At 37.8% G+C, this 17,673-nt stretch overlaps 1 protein-coding gene across 2 annotated transcripts in view; it reads left to right on the forward strand.

Annotated features, from left to right (window-relative positions):
- Positions 1-17,673, forward strand: part of PDE4D (phosphodiesterase 4D) — a 1,043,384-nt gene that overhangs the window by 66,924 nt on the left and 958,787 nt on the right. The window contains exon 1 of one of the 2 annotated variants that reach the window (XM_081826832.1): positions 12,960-12,980. The exons of the other annotated variant lie outside the window; for it this stretch is intronic. Coding sequence (XP_081682958.1) covers positions 12,975-12,980 — 6 coding nt within the window. The 5' untranslated portion in view covers positions 12,960-12,974. Of the gene's footprint in view, positions 1-12,959; positions 12,981-17,673 lie in introns of those variants that run through there. 2 annotated transcript variants of the gene reach the window in all.

Consider the following 17,673-nt stretch of genomic DNA (forward strand, 5'->3'; position numbering starts at 1 on the left):
TACATACAAAGATGGCTACTCTCAGGTGGAGGTCTAGGAAATTGTTTTTTTGTGCCAACAGGTGGACTTTACACAAGAATAGTGGGACCCCATTGTATCGGTACACTGGGGAAGTTTCTTCAAAAGATCTCTGGACTGTATAGACTTCAGTTATTAGAAAATCTGATCTGCCATTTCAATCTAGTGATTACTTTCTCCTAAGGCATGAGGCTAGATGTGAGAAGGTCTATCTGAAAGCTTCTTCAAGGCAAAGTCTATCTTATGCTCACTTTTGTGACCTTTGTTGTGTTCATCCCAGTCTTGATTATTGTTTGTGCTCATAAAAGTTTATGCTTTTTGTTGTGCTCAAAATGGATAGACACATAGTTTGTTAAGACGAGAAGACAATGGAATGGAGGAATGATAATTCATATTTGACTCTTCTGCTTAGGACAGGACTCTTCTGCTTTTACTTTAGTTGATACAGAGTTCCATTATTTAACGTGTGATTTGGAAGCTGCAGAGGCACTAATGGTTGGAGCATGTAATTTACATAATTATGGAGATTTACAAATATATGATTGGACCTTTTCATACACTAACTCAAAGCTAATCGATGGGAAACTCTCTTCCAATGAAGTTGACCTATGTCTCATCTCTTTGGATGTGGTATCTGACCCTCGCACCCCTAAAAAAGTTTAGAGTTAACTCGGGGCAGACAGAAAGAGGAAATCTATGCTTCTCTGGAGATTTGATATGGAAGTATAAAATAAAGGAAAAATAAGTTACCCTCCTCCATTTCCTAGCATGAAGAATCCCAGAGCTATTCCCTATGTTCTCTACGTATACCTTGTGCAATGAAGACCAGAGCTGGGTATTAAGAATTCTCAGTTGACTCATACTTTTCAGGGGGTGTAAATACCCATCCTGAAAGCGTAGTTTTGAGAAAAGAACATAATCAGATCATCTTATGACAAGATCAGAGTAATCTTTTTAACTTACTTCTTAGCTGTAAGTTTAGTGTTAAGTTTGCCCTAAAGTACAGTTTTCAAAATAAGTGGATCAGGGTTATGCTATTTTGACTAAGTAGAAAGCACAATAAAAGGACTCACTCAAGGTATGACTGAAAGTTTACATGGTCTTTATGGGATCAAGGTGAGCAAATGACATGATAACAAGTCAGAAGTAAGTCATGCTGTTTATCATATTATTTTCAGAAATGTTGCTAAACACAATTCCACAGAGTTCAAAACAGTACAGATTACTCCATGGAGAAGATGTCAAATGTAAAATGAGCAATGCATATTATTGGTTATAATTTTTGAAATTGAGCATTTAAGCATTCATTTTTATTAGTGAATAATTAATGTTTTAGAATGGAAAGAGACACACTCTTTGGATTGTCAGGCTTTTTTTCCCCCCAGTAGCATTAATCAGTATTGATATAAAATATACAGAAATTTAATGACTGCTCTCCTTTCTCATTAGCCAGGTCTCCTTGAGGCAGCTGGATTGATCAAAGGCTCAACCAGGTTTATTTAGATAGCCCTTGTAAAGCACGAAGAAACTGTGGGAATCAGAGATTTCCCATAATTTAGACTTTCTTTGCAGCCATATGATCAATGTAGATGTCATAAAACTAAAATAAGGTAAAAATATTTCATAATCAATTAAGTTAAATTAACATTTAAACCATAATACCATATATATTTGCTAAAGAATCTTTGAAAGCACAGTATGGGCATAAAGCAATGATTTATCATTCCCAGATCCAGTGAGAAAAAAACTAACAATGTTATTAATTTTAGTTTTTTCTATTGCAGTAAACAACATTACCATTTTTATAATTTGCTTTTTTGCAAGTTATCGTTTTCTTTATTATATCTGCATAGAAAAGCTAGGAACATTCCTGGGTGATTGGTTGATTAATTTTAGGTATGTCAGTCTAGAAAAATGAATACTATTGTAAAATGTTTGTGAAACCTTTAAAATATCTATTGCAGTTCTTAGGCTCATTAGTTAAATGCTAGGTAGGTGGAGGGGGTGAGGGTTGGGGTGGGGTGTACATCTGGAACATTTGCTCTGACTAGAACGTTGAGTTAAAACACATTTGTATGGTGGTGACTAATAAATACTGATCATTTTGAAAATTCTTTAATTCCCCAGGAGTGTTTCCAAATACAAGAACTTCTAGGTAAGGCATTTAACAAATGCACACAACTTTTGTTTTCTGGGTGAATGCCCAAACTAATTTCCTGGGGATCATTGTGCTCAGTGCTTACAGTATCATTAATATTATTGTTGACATTTGAAATAAGATCCAAAATATCCTAGTCAGAGAGTTTTTATTTTCTTCAAATAAAGCTTTGGTATTTGCTTCCCCTTCTCCCTTTCCAGAAAACCAACCAACCATAACGAATAGACTTTTTACTTAGTTTTTAAAATTCACATTTTGATATTCATCTTAATGCTAGATTTAAGTGAAATTGATTTTTTCCCTTTTAGTATTTTATAAACCATGCTTTCTGTTAATTCAACAAGAGTGATAGAATGCTTACTCCAAATCGGCCTTCCCCTTTAACAGTTAAAGCTTGCTCCTAAGTCAGGTTTGCAGTGTTGGTCTGTTTTGCCTCAAGTTTGTTTTTTTCTGTGGAGCTTCTTCTTGCCTCCTACAAAATGAACTTCTGCAGGCCCGCTGGGTCACCATATGTGTCCAGACCCATATGCATTCTAGCAGTGGACAGTTTGGTTCAACATGGGGCCTGGCTGCATATTCTTCGTTCCTGTTGAATAAACCCCATCCCTTTACCATGTGTTAGTGATACATAATAGGAATGCGGGCATGGGGATCACTGCCCCTCTTCCTTGAAACAGTTCATCTCTGGATGTCCTTCCTCTTGTATGCATCTTTTCTTCTTTAGCCTAGCATACAGTGGTGCTTCTGAATGAGCTCAGAAGTTTGATATTCCTATTCAGTTCATGTCCACCTAAAAGCAAAGAGGAGGTAGTAATCATCACTTGTTTTAAGTCTGAATGCCCAGCAGGAAACACAACTCCAGGAGCTCTGGCTTATGCTGGTGTGTCTGTTACGTCGTACAGTGAGACAGCAATACTGACTGAATTCTCTTCCTGGAAAGTGTTATTCTAAGAGCTGTGATAGTCATAGTGCCACCCCACAGGAACATATAAACAAATGAGACTCAGTGGCACAAAAATGGTCTGAGAACTTCGTACTCGACAAACCCCTTTACCTCCTGGTGGGTGATTTTTCTGTTCTTCATTGTTTGTTCCTTACTGAAGTGAAGATTACAAGTAGAAATGGAGCCATAGATGCACTTAGGGTGGGGATGGTTTCCTTTTTCTGGTAGGACTGTAGAGCCTGGATATTCATCTGGCTATTTGCAGTGAATGACCCTGGTTAGTCATGGCCTTAATTCTCATGGGTTTTTGCCCAAGCATATTGGTTGTAAAATATATTGACTATGACCCCAGAGCAGTCATTCCTGTTCTTAGTAGTCCTTAGAGCTGAAGAAGACCTTCTGTTTGTATTCTGTTTTGAACTCCTGGGTCATCATCTCTATCTTGTTGTTGTTAGGTCTCTATCTGCCCTCCATTGGTGTGTCTGAAAATGGTGACTATTGATAAGCTAGTTCCATAGTCATGTCAGTCCTGGAGTCTTAAGATTCCTCAGGAGGGTGTCAGCCATGTTAAAATGCAATCCTATTGATTCAGTTAAAAGCACCGTGTGTGAAAGCGTGTTACTAAGCAGCGTTTTCCACCTACCCCCCCAATCCACCTCCCGCACGTCTTCTACCCCTTCCCACCCCCACTTTCTTTACCAGCATTGGGCCGTTTGAAGGATTTCTTCTCCACAGATTGAATTCAAAAGCCTCAGTTTATAATCAGAGTTCCAGTGATCCACTTTGCTGGTAAATTAAAAACCATCTTGACTGGAAAGCCTGGTTAGATGATTTATAGTGTATTGTAATTCTAAAAATTAATTATTTTTTAGTTCTCCGATACCTATCTGAATCAGGTTTATAAGATAAATGGAAGGCATATCAGAATTTCAGTAGCTCCAAACTCAGTTAAAATCTCCCATTTTTCTTGCCTGATTTGTGTATATTTTAAAGAATTATTTACTTTCATAGTTTGGCAAAACCCAGACAGAAAGCATCTTCCAGTGTCTGTAGAAGCAGAAAAGAATACTAATAAGTGTTAGTCATCCACAGTAAATTAAAAATATAATAATAAAGGAGAATTAAACTGCAGTGTGTTTGGGTGTTTCTTCTATTACCATAAATTCACACTCTCATCTTCTATTCTCTGAAAAAGAGTGGGTGTGGCAGGAAGCATTTGTGAAATTCCATTAGCATTTTCAGAGACAATTACTCCACTAAATGATTCAGGATTCAACTCCTAACTTCAAGGTTCAACTCAAGCATGTGAAACATTTTATTTTGAACAGTATATGAATAATACCATGGACATCTTAGCATCTAGCCCAAAGCCTCTTATTTTGTAGGTGAGGAAATGCTAACCATTGGCCCAAGGTCTCGTACCTGGCTATTGGTGACAAGGGGTAAAAATTCACCAGTCCATCTTCTGGCTGGAGGCTGATCAAAATAATTCAGAAATGATATTTTAGACTAGAATACAATTGCTTGCTCTTGGTAGGTAAATGAACAAATATAACATTTTGTACCCCGAGAATCAGAATCAGCAGCAAGAGTGTCTACATTATAAGAATCTATTTTTCTTCTCATTTTATTATTATTGAAAAAGTTCATTTGAAAACGAATGAATGCAGAAATGCAACTAGGTTTTTTGTTTTTTTGGGTTTTTTTTAATTTTTTTTAAAAATTTATTTATTTGAGAGAGAGAATGAGATAGAGAGAGCATGAGAGGGGGGAGGGTCAGAGGGAGAAGCAGACCCCCCCGCTGAGCAGGGAGCCTGATGTGGGACTCGATCCCGCGACTCCAGGATCATGACCTGAGCCGAAGGCAGTCGCTTAACCAATTGAGCCACCCAGGCACCCGCAACTAGGTTTTTGAGTCAGATTTCCCAGGCCTTGAATCTTAGATCTAGGTTTATTCCCTTTCCATAAGAAGTTTGCCTTCCTCTTTCTCTGTTCATTTTGATGCGTAACAGATTCTCCTTCTCTGGAGATTGTTAGGACACCAGCAAGTGAGGATTCCCTGGCTTCTGCCTTCCTGCTGGACCACACAAGTAGCCAGACTAATTTATGCCACATCATTCTCAATCCCACGATGCAAGACTCCATTTAGACCGGCACTGCTCTCGTCAATGATCCTACTTTCCTAGGAATATGATCACTGTGACAATTTGTACCTGTGTGCTCTCTCTGCCAATCTCCAAGTCACAGAAGGCTGTTAATTCCAAATCACCTTTTGCAAAATACAACTCGAAGTCTTCTCACAGGTTGCTGTGAGTATGTTGGACAACTAGAATGTTGAAGTGCTTTTTCGTTCTTTTGATTTTTATTACTCAAAAAACTTCATTTTTTTAAAATTTCATTTTCTGACACTGCTGGTGCCTTCAACCATTTCACAATGATTTTCTGTTCCCCAGTAAGAAAAGCATGCTTGGTCATGTCCTGAGCATGTTTAGCACATGGGGAACCACCGTAGGCCCTGCTGACATGTTCTTTTTGTTTTTTTGTCTGTTTGTTTCAGGCCACCTTAAAGGAACTCTAGGTCTCACAGCATGAACTCCTCAAAGCTAGCCTAGGCACACACACAGGCCTCAGCTGTGACTTAAACTCATGCTCCAGTGTGCGTGTGTGAACGTGTTTCCTAAGAGCTATTGTGTGTGGGGGGGTGTGTGTGTGTGTTGTCTCTCTGTAGCGCTCTGGATAAATGGGGATAAATGGTGAAACTGCTTCATGTGTAAGTTCATCTCACCCTTTTTCAAGAGCATCTATAATTTAGTTGTAATTTAGGTATTCTCTTGTCGGAAAGAATGTGAGATTGAAGAACCCCAAGAAGAGTGGTAGTTCTTGAAGACAGGAATAGGAGTCTCAGATGTTTGCAGCTGTTGTTTCCAGAATGGTGTCAGATGTGTGGCTGACTTATTGGTGCTTGATGTTGTGAAGGAAGAGTATATGAAGGAAGTAAAAGCCAGTGCAAACAATCTAGATCCACTTAGGAATTTGTGGCAAAATGCACTTTATGAACAGCTGATAAGGATGGAGAGTGTAAGCAAATGGCTTCAGGCTAACAGCAGCAGACTCTTTCTTCCTTTCTTCTTTGTCTCCTCTCTTCCTTCCTTCCTTTCTTTATTCCTTCCTCCTTCCCTTCCTTCCTCCCTTCCTTCCTTCATTCCTTCCTTCTTTCCTATTTCTGCTTAATAAATAGACCTATTAATTTTTTCCTTTATTTCTATTTAATTATTCTTTTTATTTCTACTAAAAATGTTTGATTCATTTTTATTCTGTTCTATATCTCAACATAAATACTAAAGACTATGTATTTTCCTGTGAATGCAGCATTAGCTGTCTTTTATAGGCTATGATATATAATATTTTCATTATCGTTGTTTTCTAGAAAGTCTGCAATTGAAATTTCTTTTTTTTTACTTGGATCTAAAAATTATTTAACAGATGTTTTTAGAATTTCTAGGTCTAAGAGATTTTTGTTGTTGGTCTCTGATTTTATTGTTTCTAGTTTTCAGATTGTGAATAGAAATGGTCTATATTACCTCTACTACCTGGAATTATGAGGTTTTCTTTTGGGCCTACTATGTTATCAATTTTCGTGAATATTCAAAGTGCTTTAAAAGCAGGAGTATTCTCATTATTGGAGGACATAAGTTAATGTGCATGTATGTTATCTATAATATTAAACTTACTGTTTATTTTTGAGTCTTCTCTCACTTTATTTTTTGATAATTGAGAGACACAAAATTGCAGCATCAGCTACTCTGTCCTTCGTTCTCCCTTTCCTTCCAGTTTTCTTTTTCTTTCAGAGAGAGATTGGGATGGGGAACAGGGGAGAGAGGGGGTGGGGATCAAGCAGGCTCCATGCCCAGTGCAGAGCCCTACATGGGGCTCAATCCCATGACCATGAGATTATGACCTGAGCTGAAATCAAGAGTGGAACACTTAACCGGCTGAGCCACCCAGGTGCCTGTCCTTCTAGTTTTCTTACTTCCATTATTTCTATACCATCAGGGTGTTTTACATTTGTATCCTATTCTCTCAATCTTATTCTCACTTCCTTCTGTGATTAAATTCAGCTAGTGCCCATCATTTATTTTTTATCCCAAAAGTTTCCCAGTCATCTTCTTGTTTTCTCAGCAACAGCTCATTGGAAAAATATTCCTTGAGTTTGTGGATATTCATAAATGCTTGCCTATAATTTTTATCCTTGAAGAACAATTTGGCTTAAAATTTTGTTGCGTGATTGCTTTTTAGGTGTCTCTCCACTGTCTTCTGCTGTTGAAGTTTTCCAGTACAAAGTCTGATGCAAAGCTCATTCTGTTTTCCTTATTCATGACTAGTAGTTTAGTTTGCAGCCCCCAAGGATTCTTTATTTGTAATATTTAACATTTTTAGCAGAATATCTTAGTATTTACCATCTAGATCAATTTTCCTAGGTATATAACATGCTATGAAAAATGTTTTTGGGAAGGGAATGCTTGGTGAGTTATAGATAAGTGTTTTTAAAATCATCTTTGCTTTCTTCTAAAGTGATTTTCATTATTAAATATGTTATATCTCCTTTGTTTCTGGACTTATCACTTCAAATATTTTGAAATTCTTTCTTTAGTCCTGTTGATTTCCTTTACTTTTTGCATTCTTTTCTCTCTGTGTCTGATGTGGTATCTACTATGTCTAATTTATCTGGTTATCATTGTAGTGGAATCTTTTTTAAAAGATGGCTCTTCATTTGGCCTCAATTTCTTTCCTGAATTCTGTTAGTTTCCTTCCACATCTTCCTGTTGTTTGGACATCACTTCACCTCCTTTTGGCTGGCAAACTTTCAGTGAATTCTATATTTTCACTTCTTTTAGATTTATAATCATTTCAATAATTAAAAAAAAATCATGTTAGAATATCAGGTTATACTTTTCCTCTGTGCTGTTGGATCATTTTTCTGACTTGTTTTCTTCCTCTTCAGGGGTTTTTGCTGCTCTCTCCTTTTTTTCTTTTTAGTGGTGTCTTGGTATGAAGGTGATGATCTTTTCTCTAAAATGAAACCTTAAATTAGAATGAGTTTGATGTTCCTGTACCACCAGTTTGAGGAGGATCCAGTGAGGCAGGTTGGGAGGTGCTATAGCAGCTTCCTCAATTTCAGAGCTTAAGGGTTTCCCCTCTGCGACTCAGCGGTGCTTTGTGCAGACAGATGGTCTTCTGCCTAGGCACCCGGACCCTGAGCAGCCCTCACTCCCGCCCCCCCCGCCCCAGTGCCTGGAACACTCAGGGCCATCTGCCCCCACCACCTGCAGTTTGCTTGGTTTGGGGTGTTGGGCCCAGTGCATGCTTATAGGCAATTTAGTATTTGTGGGTTTTTTCTCTTTCCTAATTTTGCTAAAACTGGTGTGTGTGTGTGCATGCGTGCATGTATGTGTGTATTGTATGGAGGGGGGAAAGTGTGGTTTTCACTCACTTTGTTGCTAGTTTTAAAGAGAATTGGAACTTAGCAACACTTCCTTAAAGACAAAATGCTGAAAGTTAAAGAGGAGAAAGAGCAAGATTCTCGGTTCTCATTTCCCTCCTGCCAGCTCTTCTGCCAAGATAGCCCTGCCTCCCTCCCTTTGCTGGAGATCCTCTCACACTGATGGTGGACAGTGGATGGAGATCTATGGCTTCTGTGAGTCCATGATGCAGCTCCACAACATACAAGTTATGTTCATCCTGTTTCCTTCTCACACAGGCTACCTTTGTCAAAGGCAAAGAAGAATTGGCTGGCTAGGGGAAGAAGGTGGTGCTCCACTCCAGTGAGAAAAAACAGAAGCCCTGGGTGAAAAAAATTCAGGCCTGACTCGACCTACTTATGCAATTAATGTTCTACTCAGCTTTTGACTAATTATTCAGAGGCCGATTATGCTCCCTTATATTTGTTTGGTTTAGGCTATGTGTTGGCAGTTTTACTGAGAGTTGGCCCAAGGCAAGGAGTACATGGAAGTCCGTCTTAAATCACCTTGTCTTATTGTGACCCGTGATAAAAGCCTTAGTGAGAAAGAAATTCAGTTTAGTTGAGGGTAACAGACATTGATTGGGTACTAGGTGCTAGAGTTAGATTTAGAACTAAGTAAGAAACAGTCCCTACTCTTATAAGTAAGCAGTTTTACTCATGTGGGTAATTTCACTTTACATCCAGTGAGGTTGATGCTGTTGACTAAGAAAGAAGTTTTTAGTCTCTTTTTATTTCCATTAGCACATATGAACAGGTATATATCTGGTTTCCATCTGGGTCTCAGGGTTCTGTAATCTTCAGAACAGAGGTCCTTTATGTCTTCTCTATTACTGGATTCCTCATGCCCATCACAGCACCTGATATAACACAGACACACACACACACGCCTGTGCACACACAGGCACATATAACACATCAAATAAATAAAAAAATACATTGATAGGACCGTTGTTTCTAACTGATCTCTAACATCACTTTGTTCTGATAATTATAAATTTTATATATCTCTGAAAGCAAGTAAATATCAATTTTAAATTATACACACATTGACCATGTCATCTCAAACACTCAAATCTAAAATATCTTATACCCAAATGGTGAGACAATTAACTGTAGTTAATGTATATAGCTGTACTTCGAACACTGTATAATCTGACATTTTAGTGAGAACAAGTTCAGAAAAACAGTTCACGATCTCTTTTTACTTACATTGTGTATGCTGTGTGTGTGGTTTTCGGATGTGAATGGGGTTTGGAATCAGAAAGACAAGGCTTCATGGTGCTGTTCGCCGCTAGCTGTCTATTTGTCCTTCAGCCAAAGACTTCATCTTTCCAAGACCTGGTTTTCTCATTTGTAAATAAAGATCACAACAATTCACAGCATTCAATGAAGCAGCATCTAATACATGGCCATTAAGAATCACTAGTTCTGGGGCACCTGGGTGGCTCAGTCAGTTAAGCGACTGCCTTCGGCTCAGGTCATGATCCTGGAGTCCCTGGATCGAGTCCCGCATCGGGCTCCCTGCTCAGTGGGGAGTCTGCTTCTCCCTCTGACCCTACCCCCTCTCATGTACTCCCTCTCTCTCATTCTCTCTCTCTCCAATAAAAATAAATAAAATCTTTAAAAAAAAAAAAAAGAATCACTAGTTCTGTTCCATTCTCATTTTAAACTCTCTGCCCTCTTCAGAACTCCATTCTCTGGCTCTGGTTTTCAGAATAAGAGCATTACTGGTTCATAATCATTTTTAACTTAAATGCATCACTTCCTATTTGGTTGCAATGAATATCAATAAGAGTTCACTGTTCTGAAGCCCTCAAAATACACTGTTGGTCCAAGACCCGGTTGACAAGTAAGAGCCTCACTAAATGAAGAAACACCCATTTTAATGGTGTTTTCTTAGGCATTAATTGAGAAAGAAAAGAAAGAAGAGACTTGGTAAAAAAGACTTGGGAATGAGATTAAAGAACTTGATTTTTTCTTGTAAACTAATGGCCTGGAAGCCATGTAATTAATCCCATAAAGGCTCTGAATTCTGTTATTTCCTCATGGAACCATCATGATTGCCTCAGTCATTAGCTTTACGGATGTCAGCCTTGACCAGCATATTTCTGGTCTCATTAAAACTATGCATTAGTGTTCAGTGACTTATAAAAGTAAACTTCCTTCTAGATCACTTTGTGTGCCTCTACTGTAACATCCAAATAAATGTATGGCATGAAAAGGACCATAATTTAAAGTTGCTTTTTCTCATTCTGTATAATGGGTATGTTTTTGAAGATTTTATTTATTTATTTGACAGAGACACAGCGAGAGAGGAAACACAAGCAGGGGGAGTGGGAGAGGGAGAAGCGGGCTTCCCATGAGCAGGGATCCCGATGCGGGGCTCGATCCCAGGACCCTGGGATCATGACCTGAGCTGAAGACAGACACTTAATGACTGAGCTACCCAGGCGGGTGGCTCTATATAGTGGTTTAAAAAATTTTTTTTGTATTTACTTATTTTTTCTTTGAGAGAGAGAAGGTGGGGAGAAGGGCAGAGGGAGAGGGAGAGAGAACATCTCAAGCAGACTCCACACTCAGTGCAGAGCCCCATACAGGGCTTGATCTCATGACTCTGAGATCATGACCTGGGCCAAAATCAAGAGTCAGACACCCCACTCAGGCACCCCTATAGTTTTATTCTTAAGCATAGTAAGGTTGAGTTCTAGAGCAAACAATTTGACATTGTAAAATTTTAAGTTTTGTTTTCTCCTTTTGAAAGAAAATGAGTAGCTTATTCAGATTCCCTCTGGAAGAATTTGATTAAATAATATTTTTTAAAAATTCTGTTACATAGCTTTTGCTTTTCTTGCTTCATGCCAGTTGTTTTCATAAATGTCAGATTTCCCTTTGTGAATTTTGCTTTCCGTGAGGGGAAGATGAATGACTAGCTCTCATACCAAAATATAAGTATTGAGCAAAATAAAGTAACTATATTAGTTTCCTAGGGCTTCTGTAACAAAGCACCACAAACGGAGTGGCTTAAACAATGGAAATTTTTTGTCTCCCAGCTCTGTAGGCTAGAAATTTGAAATCAGGGTATTGGCTAGGTTGATTACTTCTAAGGGTTATGAGAGAGGGATTTGTTCCAGACCTTTCTCCTTGGCTTGTAGAAAGCTATCTTCTATATATCTTTACATTGTCTTCCCTTTATACATATCTGTGTTCAAAATTCCCCTTTTATTATAAGGATTTCAGTCATATTTGATTAGGGCTCACCCTAAAGACCTCATTTGAACTTACTTGCCTCTGTAAAGACCCCATCTCCAAATAAGGTCACATTCTAAGGTAGTAGAGATGAGAACTTAAATATATGCATTTTGGGGAGACAACAATTCAACCCATAACTATAACCATTTAAATATGAGCATTCTTTGCCTTTTAACTTGGGAGTCCCTCTACAATGCTAAACAATGCATTCTTGGTCTATACTATATAGAACACTAAAAAAAAGGATTTCTCCAATTTTGTTAACTTCCAAATTAATCTGCAACTTTGTTTTTGAGGTTTCATAAAATGTCCCATCAGGGACTCCTTTTAATTATTCACTCTTCACCACTGACAGATCATTCCCTGAGATGCAGTAATGTGTACTGTGAGACTCAGGATATATGGAAACTCAGCCTTGTTAAAGTCATACAATTAGTATGTGACAGAGCTGGGATTCATATCTTTATTTCATTGACTGTAAAGTTAATGCTATTTATATGGTCAACAATATCATATTTTAAAATGTTCATTTACTATTTGTCTTTTAAATTAAAAAATACTGCTTTTCATGATTGCAGATGTAGCAGGTACTCAGTGAGGAAAATTTAGGGGAAAAAATCTCCCAGAATTATAGAGATGAGTATTAAAATTACCCATGATTTTACCATCCAGAGATAGCCATTATATGTTAGCTTTCAGAATACATGTATAAGCATTTTTATAATTCCACTTATATATTTATATCTATAGAACTACATATGTAATTTTTTGTATCACTAAAAGTTCCTTGCAAAAAGTTTTCAAATCTCAGATCATTTGCCCAAATAGAGATCACCTTTATCTTACTGAAGAATTTTTTTTAATTATTTGAAATAAGAATTCTTTTCATTGTTGGATTATTTTGGAGAGGATATGGCACAAGGCAATAGAGTTGCACCTGCAATTTAACTTTCTGTTCTTACTTCCTGCTGTAGGGTGCCAAGGGATGACTGGTCCAAGACAGAGTGAAGGCAGGGGTGACAGCCAGCACTTTGTCTTTTTTTCACTCTCTGTTTAATCTCTGAAACCAAGACTTCTACCTACGCATGAAGGTACTTGAATAAGTAGCCCTCTCTCCCTCCCAATGATATAAAAACTGGGATAGTTCTCAGGAGAGAGCCCCCTCCCTACCACAGAATCTGAGGCAAAAAATAAGGGGAAACTCTTTGGCCACTCTCCTAAGTATAAGGAGAAGACCTTAAAAAGAGCATGATGTCTGTGACAACCATATCTAGATATTACAGAATTGAGAGAACCCACTGATTCTTTTCAGAGGATGACCAGGAAAACCTAAATCATGTCAGGATCTGGGGACAGAATCTGTGATGAGTACATCCTTTTGTTTGATTACAGTGTCATTCCAAGGCTTCTCCAGGGAGATCTTACACATTCCTCACCATTTTGCTTTTTTATATTATGTGACTTATATGTTTAGCCCAACATTACTTCTTCTGAACCCATTAGATCTATCTGATATTTAAACACTTGTAATCTGTTGGTTTGAGGTTTGACTCTCAAAGTTTTGGTGTGGAATCAGTCCTGATGAAATGCTTGAACCGGGCAGGTTGTCTTTCATGGGGGACGGGCTCTGGCTTGCGCCGGGTACAGTGGCATAGCTGATTATAAGTCTCCCCTTGCAGATTTGGTTGTCTATAGTAGCCCCAGTCACTTGTGGCCTAGATCCATGGATCTTGCTCCAGGGCTTGTGATGGACCTAGATCCTATTCACATGATAAATATGGCCTTAGTTCCAGCTGGTGATGATAGGTGATTGGTGATTCACTTTAGCACTCACTGGAATAGAGTTAAAGGAACTTCACTACAGAATGAGTGAGATTTTTGTGGTGTTTCTGCTGAGGTTGTTTAAGATTGTTTTGGAATATAAAGGTCCTGACTCTGATCCTAGTGCCTTCCATGAGCACCTTAGGCATCTGTCTGCCTTAGGCAGCAGATGGAGTCACTGCAACTCATTCACTTTATAGTCAGGTATCCTTATACTACCTTATAATTTACTTTTTCAGATCGTTGTGACAAGTTTTCTACTCTTATGGAAAATTCCTCTCATGGTTAAAGCTTTCAGGAAGTGCTATGAAGCTTAATAACTCTCTCTACTGAATAGGAATAATTATGCGCTGGTTCATAAAATGTACTCATGGTCTCATTTAGTTATTAGAAAGGCTAGAATACCGATTCTTGAACGTGAAAAAATTTATAGGCTAAAGAATCATAGTATCAAACAGTTCTTTTGTTTCTAAAGCTCTTTGGAGATGGAGTAACAAATCAGTTAATAATCAAAGCAATGATTTATCATTTGATTTTATACCAGAAAGCCTACATATTTATTTAAAAATAAATCTCCCACTTATGCTACGTTATCAGAAAAGTTATGTGAAAATTCCATCTCAGTCTCCCTATTGTTTTACCTGAAATATTTAAGGCTTTCTTAACATAAATTGTCACAAGTATGTGCTTATTCTAGTTGATATTTAACTGATCAGCATGTAAATGTGTGTGTGTGTGTGTGTTTGCTACCAGAATAAAAGTGGCATTTCTAAACTGCAGAATATTTTCACTGAGTATAATAGGTGGCTCTCATGCCCTCTTATTGCTAAGCAATTAAAAAATTATCAGAACATGTGCTTTTAAAAATGATCACAGCTGTAAAGTCTCTTGTGTTAATATTGGCAGTCTCTCCCTTCTATTTAGAATTTTGTATCTTGTTAGAATAATTGCATTATTTTCAGATCCCTTTTTTACCTAGATGTGGCCTCTAGCCTAGCCCTCTAAATTAATCAGAACTTTTTCGGTTGCAAGTGACAGAAATACAACTCAAGGTGGGTTAAGCTATTTGAATAATACAAATAATGATGACAATGTGTGAGTTATCATAGCTGGAATGGTATTTGAAGACTTATAACTAAAAAGAATGACTGTAGAGAGGTGCCTGGGTGGTTCATTTGGTTGAGCGTGTGACTCTTGATCAAGTCTTGACCTGATGATCCTGAGTTTGAGCCCCACACTGGGGCTGCATTGGGCATGGGGCCTTACTTGAAAACAAACAAACAAACAAAAAAACAGAACAAATAACTGTAGAGACTTACCTCATTACCTTATCATTGGTGGGGCTTTTTTTCTCCATCAGTCTCCTATCTCTTCTTGGTTTCATCCACACACAGGCTCTCTCCACCTGAAAAGGAAGATGGTGGCACAGCTTCCTGTTGATAAGAGCTTCTTTCTTCCATTATCTATATATCAATATAGGGAAGGATTCTGCTTAGCTCATTGGTTGGATCATATGTTTACTCTCTGGACACATTACTGTTAGTAGGAGAATGAGATAATACAACTGGTTATTCCTGGGAATTAGAAAAAGAAGCCCTGCCAGACTCATGTAAAATGAGGGTGTGATGGTTTCTCAAAGGACAGGAGGCTAACCAATCATAAATACCTGTCTACACATCCTAAAGCTATATTCCCTTTCCCTCATTCTTTGCTGCCCCAACCAACCCCAAATCTGCTTGTCTCAAACTCTTTTCTCCTCTCATTTCTTGCTTTTCCATAGGAATATTAACCTCCAAGTAATGTTTTCAGACTCCTACCCCTTAAAAGACAGGACAAAGTAACAGCTTCATTATATTTACAATTTCAGTGGGCTAAATAAAGTCCATACTGTCCTTTTTGTACTTCCAGGTGGATTATTGCTTTTAGGAAAAATTAAATTAATAAACTGAGCAGTTATGTAATAATATTTCATGAAACCTATGACAAGCATGGGAACTAAACAGGCAGAATTGGTGTTGATATTCATGTTGGGACTGTGTCCTGGAGGCCCCTGCTCTAACTCAAGCTTCAATTTCCTGGTTGCTGGATAGTGGCAGGATCCTAGGTATTTTGGGGACTAGGGCAGATTAATAGTTGGGGATTCAGAGAAGGTCAAACCAGCAACTACTTACTAACCAGCACACAGACTGTCCTCATATTTTTGCAATGATATGTAATTGCTGACTTTCTAACCTGGGTTACATGTATGTGTGTAGGATTAACAGTTATATAAGAGAATTACTCCGAGTAAATGACTTTAAGAGAATTGTTTAGGACATGGACCAAAGATGATGTGCTTTTAAAACAGCTTGTTTCCTTGTTGATTTTGTTTTAGCTTGTTTCCTTGTTGATTTTGTTTTATTTTGCTTTCCCTGCATGTATTTCAAATGGGTCATCAAGCCTCTTAAAATTGTATGTGAATTTTGGTGGATAAATGAAATATGCATAATTTTTTTTCTGGGAAGCCAGTTACTTTTACCAGGTTTTCAAACAGGCCATTCTATACACACACACACACACACACACACACACACACAGATGAAGTGTTGAAAATCACTGTCATAAAATTTTATAATTTCCATCAATATGGAAAAATAAAACTTATATAAAGACTTTATGTAAGAGTAGTGTCAAATAACTAAATTAAATTTTAAAAAGAGTGGGAACATGCATAGTACATGCCTATGGTTCCTCACTGAAGATTTCTCTCTGATGCTTACAACACTATTTTTATGCTTACTCCTGCAGTCATATTAATCATCACATGAGGTGTTTACTTTGTTTCCATTTAGCTTAGCTCATTACCAGTTCTGGTTCACATGAACTCACAGGTAAAAACTAGAAGTATTCTTGTATTAGTCCTTATGAATTTTTCCATAGAGTGATAAGGTATGAAACAGTGCTCCATATCAAAGATAATTGGGCCTAAAGCTTGTCTGCTTTTATAGAACAGTAGCTAGAAAAGTTTCAGTTTGCAATTTATAATGAGGAAAACTAGCTTAAACTTTAGAGGGAATGTCTAATAAGCCAGAAGGTTAAAAACCAAGTGGGGTCAGAGTTGTCTCTTTTACAAATGGTAAAGTCTAAACTTAGGCCCTAGCCAGGCCAGACTATGCCCTGAGAGATATTAAGGATAAACAATTGCCAAGGAACAAACCCATTATTAAGACCAAAACTTAAACAATTCTAGAGGCACTTCCTTAAACAGTTCTACATATGCGTTATTGATCTTGAAATTTTTTAGGAAAAGCTATACAGTAGTAAAGAGTATTCCTGAGCCCTAGGCAATGAGTAAGTAAGGAGTATACTTACTGGGGCCAATGATTCTATTTTGATAATTTAAGTAAAGTAAAGTTCTCAGGTATTACATCTGGTTATGAATATCTAGGAGTCAATTTTACATAATGTTTACATCCTTCCTTGATTATTATAGCTGATGACCAAGCTCAGGTTTTCTAATATAAATGTATTGTACTGAGTTTGTTTTAAAAGAATGTGGCTAAAATTAACAAGTCAGGAAACAACAAATTTTGGGGAGGGTGTGGAGAAAGGGGAACCCTCTTATACTGTCGGTGGGAAGGCAAGCTGGTGCAGCCACTCTGGAAAACAGTATGGAGGGTCCTCAAAAAGTTGAAAATAGAGCTACCTTACGACCCAGCAATTGCACTACTGGGTATTTACCCCAAAGATACAAATGTAGGGATCCGAGGGGGTACATGCACCCTGATGTTTATAGCAGCAATGTCCACAATAGCCAAACTATGGAAAGAGCCAAGATGTCCATCGACAGATGAATGGATAAAGAAGATGTGGTATATATATATATATACAATGGAATATTATGCAGCCATCAAAAGGAATGAAATCTTGCCATTTGCAACGATGTGGATGGAACTGGAGGGTAGTATGCCTGAGCAAAATAAG

This window comes from Leptonychotes weddellii, chromosome 7 (genome assembly GCF_054177405.1).
Source record: "Leptonychotes weddellii isolate Sample4059 chromosome 7, ASM5417740v2, whole genome shotgun sequence".
Classification (NCBI taxonomy): Eukaryota; Metazoa; Chordata; class Mammalia; order Carnivora; family Phocidae; genus Leptonychotes; species Leptonychotes weddellii.